At 45.1% G+C, this 17099-nt stretch overlaps 1 protein-coding gene across 5 annotated transcripts in view; it reads right to left on the reverse strand.

Annotated features, from left to right (window-relative positions):
• Positions 1-17099, reverse strand: part of CMTR1 (cap methyltransferase 1) — a 58528-nt gene that overhangs the window by 24902 nt on the left and 16527 nt on the right. For 3 of the 5 annotated variants that reach the window (XR_003796573.1, XM_029241948.1, XM_029241946.1), the window contains exons 5-13: positions 15766-15858; positions 14305-14376; positions 13073-13206; positions 12879-12951; positions 7685-7883; positions 6804-6922; positions 4674-4770; positions 4219-4351; positions 3355-3534 (exon numbers count right to left, since the gene is read on the reverse strand). Coding sequence is in view for 4 of the 5 variants with exons in the window: in XM_029241948.1 (XP_029097781.1) it covers positions 3355-3534; positions 4219-4351; positions 4674-4770; positions 6804-6922; positions 7685-7883; positions 12879-12951; positions 13073-13206; positions 14305-14376; positions 15766-15858 (1100 nt within the window). In the remaining variant the exon portion in view is untranslated. The remainder of the gene's footprint in view (positions 1-3354; positions 3535-4218; positions 4352-4673; positions 4771-6803; positions 6923-7684; positions 7884-12878; positions 12952-13072; positions 13207-14304; positions 14377-15765; positions 15859-17099) is intronic. The other 2 variants (XM_029241947.1, XM_029241949.1) reach the window with 1 other exon arrangement.

Here is a 17099-nt window from a genome sequence, read left to right on the forward strand (position 1 = left end):
CAGGCTCAGTAGTTGTGGTGCATGGGCTTAGTTGTTCCATGGCATGTGGGATCTTCCCAGGCCAGGGCTCAAACCTGTGTCCCCTGCATTGGCAGGCAGATTCTTAACCACTGTGACACCAGGGAAGCCACCTGTTATGTATATTTTACAATTAAAAAAAGGACTCAGGGCTTCCCTGGTGGCACAGTGGTTGAGAGTCCGCCTGCCAATGCAGGGGACACAGGTTCGTGCCCCAGTCTGGGAGGATCCCACATGCCGCGGAGTGGCTAGGCCCGTGAGCCATGGCCGCTGGGCCTGTGCTCTGCAACGGGAGAGGCCACAACAGTAAGAGGCCCGTGGACTGCAAAAAAAAAAAGGACTCAAAAATTTTTTTAACTTCTGCTTATCAAAAGACACCATTAAGAAAATGAATAGGCAAACCACAGATTGGGGAAAGATATTCACAACACACCAGACTTGCATTCAGAATATATAAATAATTCCAACAACTTAATAAAAATGCAAATCAATTTACAGGTTGCTTAAACACTCTGTGCAGTTGGGAGCATTGAGAAGTCCAGTTTTGCCATGCATCCACACACACCCGTATCAGATGTCAGCGTGGCTCAACAAAAAGAAGTCCAATTATTCAACATAGTTTTGGAATATTTAGCCACAGCAATCGGAGAAGAAAAAGAAATAAAAGGAATCCAAATCAGAAAAGAAGAAGTAAAGCTGTCACTGTTTGCAGATGACATGATACTATACATAGAGAATCCTAAAGATGCTACCAGAAAACTACTAGAGCTAATCAATGAATTTGGTAAAGTAGCAGGATACAAAATTAATGCACAGAAATCTCTTGTATTCCTATACACTAATGATGAAAAATCTGAAAGAGAAATTAAGGAAACACTCCCATTTACCACTGCAACAAAAAGAATAAAATACCTAGGAATAAACCTACCTAAGGAGACAAAAGACCTGTATGCAGAAAACTATAAGACACTGATGAAAGAAATTAAAGATGATACAAACAGGTGGAGAGATATACCATGTTCTTGGATTGGAAGAATCAACATTGTGAAAATGACTATACTACCCAAAGCAATCTACAGATTCAATGCAATCCCTATCAAACTACTAATGGCATTTTTCACAGAACTAGAACAAAAAATTTCACAATTTGTATGGAAACACAAAAGACCCCGAATAGCCAAAGCAATCTTGAGAAAGAAAAACAGAGCTGGAGGAATCAGGCTCCTGGACTTCAGACTGTACTACAAAGCTACAGTAATCAAGACAGTATGGGACTTCCCTCATGGCACAGTGGTTAAGAATCCGCCTCCCAATGCAGGGGACACGGGTTTGAGCCCTGGTCCGGGAAGATCCCACATGCTGTGGAGCGACTAAGCCTGTGCGCCACAACTACTGAGCCTGTGCTCTAGAGGCCACAGCCACAACTACTGAGCCCACGTGCTGCAACTACTGAAGCCCGTGTGCCTAGAGCCCGTGCTCCACAACAAGAGAAGCCACTGCAATGAGAAGCCCGCGCATGGCAATGAAGAGTAGCCCCCGCTTGTTGAAACCAGAGAAAGCCTGTGCGTAGCAACGAAGACCCAACACAGCCAAAAACAAATTTAAAAAACAAACAAAAAAAAGACAGTATGGTACTGGCACAAAAACAGAAATATAGATCAATGGAACAGGCTAGAAAGCCCAGAGATAAACCCACGCACATATGGTCACCTTATTTTTGATAAGGGAGGCAAGAATATACAATGGACAAAAGACAGCCTCTTCAATAAGTGGTGCTGGGAAAACTGGACAGCTACACGTAAAAGAATGAAATTAGAACACTCTCTAACACCATACACAAAAATAAACTCAAAATGGATTAAAGACCTAAATGTAAGGCCAGACACTATAAAACTCTTAGAGGAAAACATAGGCAGAACACTTATGACATAAATCACAGCAAGATCCTTTTTGACCCACCCCCTAGAGAAATGGAAATAAGAAAAAAAATAAACAAATGGGACCTAATGAAACTTAAAAGCTTCTGCACAGCAAAGGAAACCATAAACAAGATGAAAAGACAACCCTCAGAACGGAAGAAAATATTTGCAAATGAAGCAACTGACAAAGGATTAATCTCCAAAATTTACAAGTAGCTCATGCAGATCAATATCAAAAAAACAAACAACCCAATTCAAAAATGGGCAAAAGACCTAAATAGACGTTTCTCCAAAGAAGATATACAGATTGCCAACAAACACATGAAAGAATGCTCAACATCATTAACCATTAGATAAATGCAAATCAAAACTACAATGAGGTATCACCTCACACCAGTCAGAATGTCCATAATCCAAAAATCTACAAACAATAAAAGCTGGAGAGGGTGTGGAGAAAAGGGAACCCTCTTGCACTGTTGGTGGGAATGTAAATTGATACAGCCACTATGGAGAACAGTATGGAGGTTCCTTTAAAAACTAAAAATAGAACTATCATATGACCCAGCAATCCCCCTACTGGGCATATACCCTGAGAAAACCATAATTCAAAAAGAGTCATGTACCACAATGTTCACTGCAGCTCTATTTACAATAGCCAGGACATGGAAGGAACTTCTCTGGGAGACTTGGGATTGTACTCTTAGAAATGACCTTGACAACACCTGTTTGGCTCCCCTAAGAAAGCACTTCTATTGATTCATTGCCACTATACAACTCTCCAACCTATCTAGAAAACTGTTCAATAAGGCTTGCCCACTTAGCAAACTGAGCCAACTGTCACAACTTTAAATTATCACCACTAATGGGGAAGGGGGAAAACAATTAATGAAGGTTAAAAAAAAAACAAAAACCAGCATTCACATGGCCTATTTGGGGAACTCATGGACTGGCAAAAGCTTTGGTAACAGAAATTTCCAAATCATGTTATATACTTGCTTTCCAGCCGTCTCTTGCTTCCAACCAGGGGACTTCACAGGGCAACAAACTATGATGGCCTTTTACAAATGGAAGCAATTAAAGGGAAATTACTCCTTCCTCTGAGGACACAGAACAAGTCTGCTCTCTGTCAGGTTTCACTATCATACTCAGGCTCCCATGGGCAGGGGTATGCCAGCCAGGCTCCCACTGGCCACCCTTGTGGCAGGGCATGGGAGCAGGATGAAAGTCCTCAAGGTACCCAAAGTCCCAGGGAGCCCTGGAATGAGCAGACCAATCCCAGTTACCAATTTTTCAAAATTAACAAAGTGATACCAAGAGCTGGTCATTCAGTCCTTCATTCTCTGGTCTTTCTTGATAGCCCAGTGGTGCCAGCAAAAAAAAAAAAGAAACAAAGAAAAAAACACATTGGTTTGCTTACCTTTCATTGGACCGTATCACGTAGTCAGTAAATTCATGGTCTCCCTTGATCACCTCCAAGGGGACCACAAGGTTGACGTCGGAATCGGTGTTCCGCAGCTGGTTGAGTTTAATATTGACTGAGAAGAGGTAATCCCGCACGTCATCGATGCCCACCTTCAGGCCCTTGCACACCACATACCTGGCAGGAGATACCCTGTCACTCCACTGAGCAAGGGCTTCCCTCACTTTTCCCTTCCCCAATCCCCTTGCTGAGTCGTGAAGCTCTTGTCTATGCACAAAGAACAGCACAGTCTGTGTGTTGCAAAGTTCACCTCAAATCCTTTCTTTTTATGTTGGGCTGTATTTCTACTCTCTATGGCTGTGGTTCCCACCTGCCCTGTGCCAGGTTGGCTGCATCATCGTCACCTGGGAAGTCTGTTAAGTTAAAGACAATCAGACTCTCCAGGGACAGGGCCCAGAAATCTGTGTTTTTAACAAGCCACTTAGAAATTCGGATTGGCCACATCTTCTCTCACATCGTGTATGGACACTGTGTCCCACCTGGGACGCCAACAGTGACTCTGGTTAGTGGCCCACTTAGTCCCTCCAGGTGACCGTTCTATTGGTCTCCTTCTCCCTCCCGGGCCAAGCCAAGGGTTGCCCACGTAAGTGTGGTGAATAAGGTTTGTGGAAAAGGAGGCAGAGGCTGACGGGTACATTGAAGAACCATTAAAATCCAAATCCTGACTCCTCTTGGCTCCAATCACTTTTTTTAAGTCAAGGTTTTTAATGTAGCTTGAGTGGTCATGCCAGAGATGCACCAGGATTTGCTGTTCTGACATTTAGCCAACTAGTCTGATTAAAATGGACAGGAAAGCCTCACCTCTCTGAGTTGGCAGGACGGCTGGTGATCGGCTTAAAGAGACATACTCGTTCAAAGCAGCAGTACAGCAGGTAGATGAGCCCCACACTGAAAGGTGTGAAGAGGTCAAAGGTTTTACAGATGAAGTGGCCTCCTAGATGAGAGAGAAAACACCAGTAGCAGTCAGCAGCTTCCATTCCACAAGGTGGGTAAGACAGTCTCAGGGAGTATGACGAAGTCAGGGACCCAGGAGCTGGGTCCATTAAAGTCACAGGCAATATAAGGGAAAGACTCAGGTTTAGAGGGGACTTTGGGGATTCTATGGCACTTTTTCCCCTAAATTCCTCATTCAGCCACCTGTCACCTAATATAAGCAGATTGTTTTTTAACTTCCAAGCCAACCCCTATACATGCTCTTGTCCAACAGGGCCTCTAAGAGGTGGGTCCGGGTGGGGAGACAGCAGAGGCAGTGTCACCTGTCCGGACAACGGACAGCGCCATGAGGAACTGACAGAGCAGCAGCTGTTTGCTGAGGATCTCCTGCAGGTTCTCCTGTCCCTCCACTGAGAAACCCTGAAATGAGAGCACAAGGATCAGGGTAGAAAACAGAAGTGATGAGGACTGAAAAGAGTACCCCTACCTCATCTTCTGTGAGATTTCTTGAAGTGTTTTCATTGATCTCCACCATCTGACCGATAAAGATACAGCTTGGTGTTTAGATTCTTCGGCGTGGTCACATGGCTCACTGTGGTGAAGACAGCAGCTGGGACCCAGGCCTGACTACTGAGCCAGTGCTGTTTTCCTGCTCTATCACTCCCGGGGATGGAACCAAGTCTGCTCCTCCAAGGAGATGGTCCAGAAAATTTTAAAACTCACGTGGGAATCCAAGGGAAGAGTACGGCAGAACAAAGTCAAAATACGCTAGTCACAGGCCAACTACAAGATAGGAAACTAAATGCCCTGGTGAATCCAGTGAGACCCAGGGAGTACATGTGGCCTGAAACTCTGCAATGGGCTTGCTCAGTTGTGGGCTGACCACCGAACAGGCCCCAATCTGGTGACAGGAGAAAAGTTAGCATAACTCTGACAGTCACAGTAATCTCTTTCTCTGTGGACCAAGGATTTATTCACAAAACCCCCTTTTCCTGTCCCAAGACCATGGAGCCTCTCCCTGCAGCTGGCAGTGTCTCTGGCCAGGGTGTTTGTTCAAAGAATGTACACTGCTATTCTTGGAGTGGTCTCCCTCTCTGTGAGATCCCAGCAGGGAGCAGACAGCCATGCTCACACAGAAGTGAAGGAGGCCAGGGGCTGTGATAGGAAGAGAGGGGAGTTGTTGTTTAATGGGTACAGAGTTTCAGTTTTGCAAAATGAAAAAGTTTTGGAGATCTGTCTCACAATAGTGTGAATATACTTAACACTACTGAACTGTAAACTTAAAAACAGTTGCAATGGTAAATTTTACGTTATGTGTTTTTCATCACAATAATTAAGAAAAGTAAAGAGGCTGGCCTCTGTTAAGCTGGGCCCAGCCTGGCCAGGTCTCCAGAATCAAAAATGTTTAGCAACGTCTTCCAGATTTACAGATGCTTCTTAAAATGCATGTCTGTTTATAGGGGAAACAGACAAACAAATAAATCAGCCACACAGGCCACCAGTCTAAGCTGCCTAAGCCAGAAAGACAATCCTTGAGTTTGCCACTCTAGCTGACAAACTGCAAGGCTGCCTGCCTCCCAAGCACTATCAGATCCCTCAAGCACAGGTGAAGCAGCCCCTCCCTCCCCTCCACCCAAGCCTGTCTATCTGTTGTCCCCTGCTGTGCACAAAGCTTTGGTGAGCAAGGGACATGTTCAGATCCTGTGCTGATATCCTAAACATTTCTTCACCTCTCCACAGGGCTACTGCTTGAAAGGCTCCAGAGGCTCCAAGGGGCTCCAGAGGCTCTTCTCAACTCTGGCCATGTGACCCTGGTGCAACTGCGACTTCTCTGACCCTCCTCTACACTAATTTGTGGCTCATTCCAGAAAAGACTACCTGCAGCATCAGATTACTAGGTGAGAAAGCTGCAGGGGACTTGCCTCTATACATCAAATACCTGCCCAAGAAACAGGCGACATGAATATTCACTGTAGCCCAGTGATTGACCGAGCCTCCTGTGGAGTCCCGGAGGACTCCTTTGAGATGCTGCCTTCGGTTATACGGTCACCAATTAGCCCATCCAGAGGCTTAGGAGCAGCCATGTGTAGACAGCCTCTACCAGGAGCAGCACCCAGGTGACAAATGATGGGAATGTTCTTCCCGGTCAGCTCTGCCTAGCTCATCTTAGTCATGGCCCTCCTCTCACCATGTCTCATAGCCAACCAAGGCCCTTTGAAGAAGTGAGCTGAGAAGGTCCACTTGCTCCAAGCAAAGATGCCCACAACATCACAGCCTTGACAAAGTTACCACTGAAAAGTTGCACGAAAAGAATAAAAACATACATCACACATCCCTACTATCTGCCCTTCCAGGGCAGCTAAAGGACCAAACCAAAACAAACAAAACCAATTTTCAAGCCTCTAACATGATAAATCCCTAAAGCATCACCCTATGAAGAGCAGGTCACCTACCCCATCAGCCATCAGAAAGTGGACACCCTTGCGATCTGTGTTATCCAGGACAAAATTCCGAAAAGCAGTGATGTTCTCCGGGCGGGTGATGTCTCCATCTCCATCGATCCCACCCTCACCTGACAAGACACAAGATTCACATTTAGCTCATATGCCCTGTGCATCCCTGGAGCTGGGACACAAGCTCTCTGGGGCTGTGAACACAGGTACCAGGTGTACCTCGAGGCCCAGGAGAAAAGCCCCTGTGAGGAGCAACTCACTGAAGGACCCATCATACAAGGCTGCCTTGCAGTGATGGACAGGAGGCAAAAAGAGTGCCCTGCTATAATAAAGCAGAGTTCAGAAGGAGCTGACCAGCCAAGAGTCATCAACTGAAACAGAAGGTCTTCATATTCAAGATCAAAGTTGTGTTTAAAGCACCTACATTTAGGAACCAATATCAATTTCTTAATAAGAACTGTTAACAAAGGACTTAGGATTTGCTGCCAAATCACAAAAAGCGAACCAGAGTGGAGGGAACTGCTGGAGGGCTGCTGAGCTGGCTGGAGATGGGTGTGGGTTTGTATGTGTTAATAACCCTGCCAGTTCTCAGCCGGAGATCAGGCAGTTTCATTATCTCCTGTCACCACAAGAGAAGAAAGGAGGAATTAATATGGCTCTGGTGAGAGTTTGCTTAGCGGAGTATTTAACCTGTACCCACAGGCCTGGGGTAAAAAGGGACAGTCTAGAGGGAACCGAGACCTTCATGACATTGGCTGGGAACCCTAGACTCAGAGACCTGGGAAAGAAAACATGGCAAGTGGATAATAACTACTTCTGACCTAAAGTCTCCAAAGAGAACTGCCTCTCATAGCCCCTGCTACCCTCCTCCACGTCCCTACCATAGTAGGGTTCGAAGAGCTCACTGGAGGCCGAGTAGAAGTCTTCCAGCTTAAAATCGTTAGGACCCTTCAGAGTCATTCCAAAGCCCTTTGCGTGCCACTTCTTCCTCCACAGCACATACTCCGAGAAGCCACCTGGGCCTGCACAGACGTCAGCAAAGTATAGAAGCTCAGCTTCCCGGTCCTTCACCAGTGGTTTCTGCAAAGGCAAGTGGAAGTCAGGGGAGGAAGGGAAAAAAGATGGCTAAATGGGGAGCAGGAAAGAGAAGGCAGGGGGAGTAAAATAAGCCTTTCAGCAAGCACAATGCAGAGTTCCTGTGGCCAGAGCCACAAGCGCCCGGAAATGTGTCCTCTGTGATCATTGCCCTCCAAAGTTTTTACCCATCCCCACCTCAAACACCCCTGATGCCTTTCAACCCACCAGGCCTAGCTCAGACTCCTAATAAAAACATCTTAATGGGCATCTAAGTGTGCATTTTTTATTTCTCAGCATCATATCCTGCCTTACAAGAGTCCCACTGAGCAGAATATTCTAACCCCACATTACAGATAGGGAAAAAGAGACCCCAAGACACAAAGCGACTTGTTCACAGACAGTCCGCAGCAAAGCTAAATCAGAATCCCATCAGCCTGACCATTAGATGCAGGCCTTCCTGTCCAACCAAAGTCTGAGGGGCTCTCACATCACCCCCTCTCAGCCACAGGGCCTATCTTTCCAGATCATAGCCTCTGCTTCCCTTCTCCCCTACCTCTGAGGCTCTCCCTTTTTTTTCCAATTAACTTTTTATCATGGAATAATTTTAGATTTATAGATAAGCTGTAAGAATAAAGTTCGCATATACCCTTCACCCAGTTTTATTAACATCTTACATTGTCATTTGTCAAAATTAAGAAACTGACACAGGTACATTACTATTAACTAAAGTCCAAACTTGATTCAGATCTCACTAGAGCCCTTGTTCTGTTCCATGACCCCATCCAAGATACCACAGTGCATTGAGTCTCCTCCTTTTTAGCACCCCCTCCCTCTCCTGCCTTTGCTCCTCTGCTAGCCACGGCCTGGGTGGTGCATAGCTGGGAGCTGACAAGGTAGAGAGAACAGGAGACAGTGGTGTGCAGCTTCCGGGCAGCCATCAGAGCACCCACCCACCTAAGGAATAACTAAATTACAATAATCATTTGTATTTTTATTGGATTATAGTTTTGGCCACTTGAGTGGCTTTAACTCTTAATCTAAAATGTTGGGAGTTCCCTGGTGGCCTAATGGTTAGGATTCCCGGTTTTCGCTGCTGTGGCCCAGGTTCGATCCCTGGTCGGGGAACTTAATCCTGCAAGCCATGCAGCACGGCCAAATAAATAAATAAAATAAAATGTATGCTGCGTGCAGACCTAGATTGTGTGTTTACACTTCTCTTCTACACACCTGGGCCCTAGATGATGAATTCTACTTGTCCCAACCCTCCACAGCAGAGAGGATAAACCATCGGCACTGGTGACAAGAGGTTGAGTTCTACAGGGGGTGACTGCAGGGGACCCTCATGAACATCCAGCAGAAAGGGGCTAAGGCAGCTCAGCCTTCTCTCTCTACAGGTCTGGCATGGCTAGGTGCTTGTCCAGAGCTCTGTTAACTGCTAGATAAAGATCAGAAAGCTTCAGGGGAAACAGTTATAAGAAAGAAATGGAAATACTGATGCTCACGATCCAGTCACTTTCTAGGTGACAAGGGTCTTGCCTCTGATGATGGTTATCTACCTTTATCAAAACAGTGAAAAAGTCTCAGGAGAAAGACTTTAGCTAAAAATAAACTTCATCATCCTGTGACAAGCCCATTCAGCATGCTTGGATATATCAGTTCTTTCTCCCCTACCCCTGCCACTCCACCCTAGCATACTTTTGTTCCTGAGCCATCACTTTTCATATTTTTGGATTATATTCATTTGCACACACAAAGAAAGACCTAATGGCATTTGCCGAGAATATTACGCGGCACTTCCCAGGCTGCAACGTGGTAGTGAGGCAGGGGTCACAATTTTAAGGCTTGCACATGCTAGAAAGAGTGAAAACATTGTTCCTCACCACTGGCCATGTCCTAGCCCCAGGCTCCAGCCTCTCTGGGTGAGCAGATGGCCCAAAGGAAGACTGGGAGAAGGAAGGGGAATGAATCAATGAAAGCATCTCACCTTCAAGAAGAGGGCATAAATATGATCTGTTCTGTGATTTCAAGATGTGTCATACCCTCACAGGCCACAGCCAGAAGGTCCTTTCATAGAAAGGACATCTGGGATTCTCACCTCTGCCATTTACTGGCTGTGCAGTCAAAGGCAAGTCCGTAACTTATGTTTTTAAGCTCGAGCTTCCTCAACTGTAAACTAGGACTAATGCAGATTATTTTTTAAGGCTATTAGAGGATTAAATGAAGTACCATATGTCAAAGACCTTTAGAAACTGTACAATACTAAACAAATGTAAGATAACATTATATTCAACTAGATCACCCTCCTTAGAGTCAAAACTCTGGTCCCTTCCATCCTTTCATCTTTGCAATACCTAGCACTGTGCTCCACATGCAGTGGGCACTTTGTAAGTGCTGTCTAGTTTCTTCTAAGACAGCACTGAAACTTAAAGATCTACATTCAGTTTTTGTCTCCTGTTACGCTTCACAGCCAATGTTTTCTTACCTCAACAATAACCCCAAGCACACAAGTCCCTCACATAACGTTTTGGTTTATAATATGCTTCCATATAACCAAACAATCTAAATTCCCTTCTTTTCCTTGTCCCTTCCAATTCTTGTTTATGATTTCTTTATTTCCCTACCCTAGCCTCTTTTCTCCTTTTTCCACAACTTGCAGAAGCAGAAACACACTGAAAAACCTCAGAGGCCCTCCCTCTGGCTTTCCACCTCCAACCTCCTCACACTTTCCCAAGCTTCAAGTTCTCCACACTCTTATTCTGTAATTTGCCTGATCCAAGAGCCACTGAGACCCTGGCCAACCTGGGCATGTGCCTGGGGCTTCCACCTCTCCCAGCTCTGCTGGGAGTGCTCTAGAGTGTCTCGCCTGAAAAACACACCAAGCCTGCCGGGCTTGGCTGTCACTCTGGTCCTTGGGGGAAAACAGAGGTGAAAAGAGAGAAGAAAACACTAGGAGCTGAAGAGAAATCACTTTTTATAGTGTAGTGCAGAAGAACATCTCTGAAAGGGCAACTCTCCATGGCCACTATCAATCAATTCAAGTCAAGAAGCTGCCTGAAGCATCACAAACACGGCTGCCCTTTCCTATGTAACTAATATCTCCACCCTCGACCTCAGTGGGACAACCCTGATGCCTACTTCATTTTCCTGACAGCAAAAGAAAATAACCAGATACCAGCTGCTGGAAGCGTTTAACATTCAAAAGCCCAAAGTGATGCTGTGACTTCCCAGCGGCTTGACAGAGTTCCTTTGCCAGGCAGGGGTTTAAAAGAAATCATTTGGAGCTCAAAAAATTAAATCAACATTATATCAACCTAATTTTCTCAAGATGCTAATTCCAAGAGCCCTTTTGTGCAGCTTGCTGGTACTGTAAAATGGGGAGGGAGACCTGGGAGAGAAAAATAACTAAAGACTGGAGGGGTCCACCTACCAGTTTCGCCAGCACTGAAGAAGTAGTCAGGGTGAAGCCGAATCATTAAAGAACTTGGAAAACAAGTTTCTTTAATCAGTGGATAATCGGGGCCTAGTAGAAGGAGGGTGAGTGAAGCAGAAACAGGTTCGGGAACAGCTGGCTCCTGGCCCCTTCACTGTCAGAGAGAACTTTCTAGGACTGGGTAAAAATGCTTTGAAACCCTGAAGGGAATGTTAGAATGAAATTTCCTTTTTTCTTTCTCTATCATTATGGAGGGTCTGTGTTCAGAAAAATGACATGTAGCAAAGTAGAAAATCATTTTGCTCTACCACTTCTTGAGAAGGGCCAAAGACTGGTAATTATGATCCCACATAAAACTTGCTCAGAGAGGCAGAAAGGGAAAGGGGCCATGTTTGAAATCACAGATTTTAGAGCTGGAACAAATCTTAAGAGTCTTTTGGTCCTACCCCAGCCCTCTGGCAGGGTAGTAGGGCTAATTTCAGAGACGAGGCAGCTGAGACACAAAGAAGGTATGAACCTAAGTGACACCACCTGCGACTAAGTGCTGCACTCCATGCCCGCCCTCAACCCTCACTAACACAGCCTAGGTCTTCAGACACAATACTGATTTTAAATAGACCAGTGAAAGAACCCAGATACCCACATTTCATTCAACACTCAAACATTTCCCAGAGTACTGCCCTCTCATACCAGAAACAGCAACCAAATCAGATGATGTCACAAGTTTCAACTTGGAACGCTCACTGTAAGGACTGTATACAGTCATCCCGCAGTATATGCAGGGGATTGGTTTCAGGACCCCTGCAGCCACCAAAATCTGCAGATGCTCAAGTCCTTTATATAAAATGGCAGTGTACAGTCGGCCCTCTGTATTGGTGGATGCAGAAACTACAGACATGGAGGGCTGACTGTACTCAGACTCTACCTCATCCATGGCAGGAAGAAAGCAGGGGAAAGCTCCTTGGTGGCAACTGGCCTCCACACATCAATGAGCACAGAAAGGCTTTACAAACCCCCAATGCTGTACCCTTATCAGCTCTCAAGTCCACCAGAATTTCCAGAACACAAGCACCACAGGGAAAGGGGTCACATCTATCTCCTTCAAAATTATATTCCTGGTACTGTGCCTGGCACAATGTAGGGGTTTTGATAAATACACGTTTAATGAATGCAGGAGGGAGGCCTGTGTTCTAGCTCATGGCCTCATCTCCCTGCTCCCTAGGCCTATAGATGCACAGCTGCTGATTTTGTCAGGAATGCCCCTTCTCCACCCCTGCAAGCCCTGCTGCCTCCACTCAGAGTGAGCAGCAGGGTCTGCAGAGTTGGGGGGTGGGACTCAGGGCCTGAAGCCCTAGAGACAACTGCTTACTGGGGCACTCCTGGGACCACAGGGAAGCACTGTGGAACCCTATCTGAAGAGCTCAAAGCAAAACATATCTCTTTCACAAAATACATCTCTATCACCTAGCAGGAATACTCTCCTAGCACTGCACAAATGGCAATTTCTGAACCACTGAAGCTCGAGCTCATTTGGCACTATGAATTCAGAAGCAAAATCTTGTTCTCACCCCATAAGAGTCCCTCGGATTTGTAAACATGCGATCGAACACAAAATCCATGTTAGCCATCTTCATTGCCGCCCTGCAACAAAGCAAGACAGAAAAGTGTGCCTCAGTACCAGACATATGGAGAGCTAAGGCTCAAATGAAAAGGTAGAGCAGTGTACATCGGGGTGGGGGGGGGGAAGGAAATGTCAGCAAACCTGTTTAGGAAGAAGACTCCTCGGATCATCTCGTAGGGATTGGCCCGGGTCCGAGCTCGCCGCATCTCCTCCCCATCCAGGACATCAAACACATTCTGCCCAGAGAGAATCAGAACCTGAAGGTGAGCATCACCCTTTGGGATGAAACAGGTGTCTTAATGAGCTTGAGGGGCCTGATTCACAGCCCTCTGAAGAGCTAGGCTCCTGCCGTATCCCAGTTCTGAAATGACCAGATGTGTGACCCTAGACAAGTCACTCAATCACTGACCCTCAACTACCTCACCTGTAAAATGGTACAAAATAAAAGGGAAGTAAGCATGTGCCTGGCACATGGTAAGTGGTTAATAAATGGCACGGAGTCACCTCCTGGCGCTGGTAATCCTCATAATAAATCTGCTTCTCCACCCCAGCAGCAACTTCCCAAGGGACCAGAGTTCTGATATGAAGGGTACCCAGAGAGAGGGTAGACAAACCAAGACCAGAGTTTTCTGAGGGCGCCTACCACACAGGAGGGAACCCTTCTCTGTTCTCTAATATTCTCTCTGAAAAAAGCAAGCCTCACCTTACCTGAGTTCCAGTCACCTTAAGGATATTCCCAACACTCTGCCTGCCAGAAAAATAAGCTCTGTGAAGCTAGTCTGAGGCCTTGCTTCTTCTCCAACCCATTTCCTCCTCAGAGTTTCCTTGGCCCATTCTGCCCCAGGCAATGCACTTCCTGACCCAAAGACAGGCCAAAAGACATCAAGGGGAGGGTAACACCAGCTACTTCTTTTAATTTTTACAACAACACTGGGAAGTGAGTATTTTCTCCCCAATTTATAGATGAGGAAACTCAAACTCAGAGAAGCTAAAGCAAGTGGCCCAAGGTCACACAGGAAAAAAAAAAAAAAGCTGCTAAACTAGGATTTGAATTCAGCTCTATCTGATGCTACAAAATGATTCTGAACCTTTCACTATGCCAGGCCCCCTTCAGGATTACAATGAACCGACCCACTGAAATTAAGTGGTTCCTTTCCTGGCTACTGATCACAGGGATAGCACAACACTACAGGGCAGGAGAGCCACCAGGAAAAAGGACACCTCACAGAAATGTACCAAGCTACCTATCTGATCTCAAGGAAAAATCTTAGCTAAACTTCAGCCTCCCCACAACTGACTCAAAAGAACAAGAAAAGCCCAGCACAACCCCTCACACAAAATCTTCAACTCCAGCTCTAGCCACGAGTCCTTACCTTACATTGCAACACACTGTGAAGCAGCTCTTCCCCACAAAACTCTGTTTCATCTTCAATAATCATCTTTCTCTACAGGGAGAAGAAAACAATCAATAATGACCACAAGCAACTGTATTTGGGGGGATGGATGGAGAAACTAGGGTTCTGAGTAGAGCAAAAGGGGCCAAAGAACATCAATCCCTGAGGGGCGGGAAAAAGAAAATCCTAAATCCCTCTGGCTCTAGTCCAGATGGCTGTGAGATGAAGCAGACCCCTGGGTACTCTGACTAGAGCACCATATGCATACAAGACTCATGAATGCTGAGGCTGAGAAAAGCAAACAGGAAGGAGACATCCAAGCTGTCTGTCCCTAGAGTGTGGAGGGAGAAGGATGGGGAATGCCCCAAATGACAGAAGCCTTTCCCTCAACCAGGAAGCCTCCTGCTCTGTGATGAGTACGAAGGCAGGATCCCAGGCACTGACCTGGTAGCGTCACAGAAAACAAGGGTGAGGGAGCCTCATGGGGATGTCAAGTCCAACTTCATGTCTGAGTGAGGCTACCTCTAAATCAGTGATGCTCAAACTTGGTGTTCTCAGGTTTACACTCTTCAAGATCACTGAGGACCCCCCAAAGAGCTTTTGTTTATATAAGAGATATGTGTATATATATTAGAAGTTAAAACTGAGAAAACATTTAAATATTTACTAATTTAGTTTAAAAGAAGATGGTATATTAACATAAATAACATTTTTATGAGAAAAAACTATATTTCCAAAAAAAAAATTTATTGAGAAGAGTGGCCCTGTTTTCCACTTTGCAAATCTCTCAATATCTGGCTTAATACACAACAGCTAGATTCTCCTGTCCACATTTGCATTCAATTGGTCGTGATATTACATGTCATGGTCACTGGAAAACTCCACTGGACACTTGTGAGAGAATGAGAATGAAAAAGGCAAATAGCTTTTCAGTATCATTATTAAAATAACTTTGACCTGGTAGACCCCGTGAAAGGGTCAGGGAGATCCCTGGAGGTCCCTACACTTTGAGAACTGCTCTCCAGACCATGCTGACTTGGTATAGCTATCTACTTTATTCTTATAATTTTCCAGAAGGAAATTAAATTTCCTCCGTAACAAATCCCTCAATACTTTCTGAGGACAGGGATAGTGCCTTTTTATCTACCTGAAACAGTGCCCAGCAGTGACCAGAATATACAGATGTATAATCTACTCTAAAAAGCAACCAAGAGGAAGACAGAAGTTATGCATTTCATGCTGCCTTGCAAGTTAAAGGAGGAAAAACCCTGTCTGCCTCATCTGACAGGGGCATATCCGTAAAGCCCCTGACACACCCTCTTGATGCAGAATGCTCAGATTCACATTTTTCTTAAACTGTGAGTACACAACTGACTTGAGGAGGAGAAAAGTCAGGAGATAAGTGCCAAGAACTCAGGGTACATTTCCCTGAAATCCTACCTTTCCCACAACCATCCAATCGCTCATTTCCTGAGTGTCAGGAATTTCAGTGGTACATTCTGGGAACCATGACACCTGCTCACAGGCACTGGGCTACAAACAAAAGAGAGGGAAGTAAGTCAGGTAAGATAGACCCTCAGGGCTATGCCCCAACTCACCAGGGCTTCCCCAAAACAATCAAGAGGGACTCAGAGTGAAAAGGGTCCAGGAAGCTGAGGCCACTAGCAGTGTCAGACATTAGAACTAAGAGCCAGAATTCTAAAGTCTAACTTCTGAAGGCCAGGTCCAATTCTGGATTGAATCCTAAGAAACTTCCCCAACTTACAAAGTTTCTTTCATTTGTTCCAATATTATTTGATGAATACCTACTGTGGGCTAAGAGCTCAGAATGCAGAGTTTAAAAGATATGGTCCTAAAAACAGAAATATAGATCAATGGAACAGGCTAGAAAGCCCAGAGATAAACCCACACACATATGGTCACCTTATCTTTGATAAAGGAGGCAAGAATATACAGTGGAGAAAAGACAGCCTCTTCAATAAGTGGTGCTGGGAAAACGGGACAGCTACATATAAAAGTATGAAATTAGAACACTCCCTAACACCATACACAAAAATAAACTCAAAATGGATTGAAGACCTAAATGTAAGGCCAGACACTATAAAACTCTTAGAGGAAAACATAGGCAGAACACTCTATGACATAAATCACAGCAAGATCCTTTTTGACCCACCTCCTAGAGAAATGGAAATAAGAAAAAAAATAAACAACTGGGACCTAACGAAACTTAAAAGCTTTTGCACAGCGAAGGAAACCATAAACAAGACCAAAAGACAACCCTCAGAATGGGAGAAAATATTTGCACATGAAGCAACTGACAAAGGATTAATCTCCAAAATTTACAAGCAGCTCAATAACAAAAAAACAAACAACCCAATCCAAAAATGGGCAGAAGACCTAAATAGACATTTCTCCAAAGATATACAGATTGCCAACCAACACATGAAAGAATGCTCAACATCATTAATCATTAGAGAAATGCAAATCAAAACTACAATGAGATATCATCTCATACCGGACAGAATGGCCATCATCAAAAAAATCTACAAACAATAAATGCTGGAGAGGGTGTGGAGAAAAGGGAACACTCTCGCACTGTTGGTGGGAATGCAAATTGATAGAGCCACTATGGAGAACAGTATGGAGGTTTCTTAAAACACTACAAATAGAACTACCATACGACCCACTACTGGGCATATACCCTGAGAAAACCATAATTCAAAAAGAGTCACGTACCACAATGTTCATTGCAGCTCTATTTACAACAGCCAGGA

The sequence above is a fragment of the Monodon monoceros genome, unplaced genomic scaffold (assembly GCF_005190385.1).
Source record: "Monodon monoceros isolate NGI ecotype Baffin Bay Population unplaced genomic scaffold, NGI_Narwhal_1 Super_Scaffold_3, whole genome shotgun sequence".
Lineage (NCBI taxonomy): Eukaryota > Metazoa > Chordata > Mammalia > Artiodactyla > Monodontidae > Monodon > Monodon monoceros.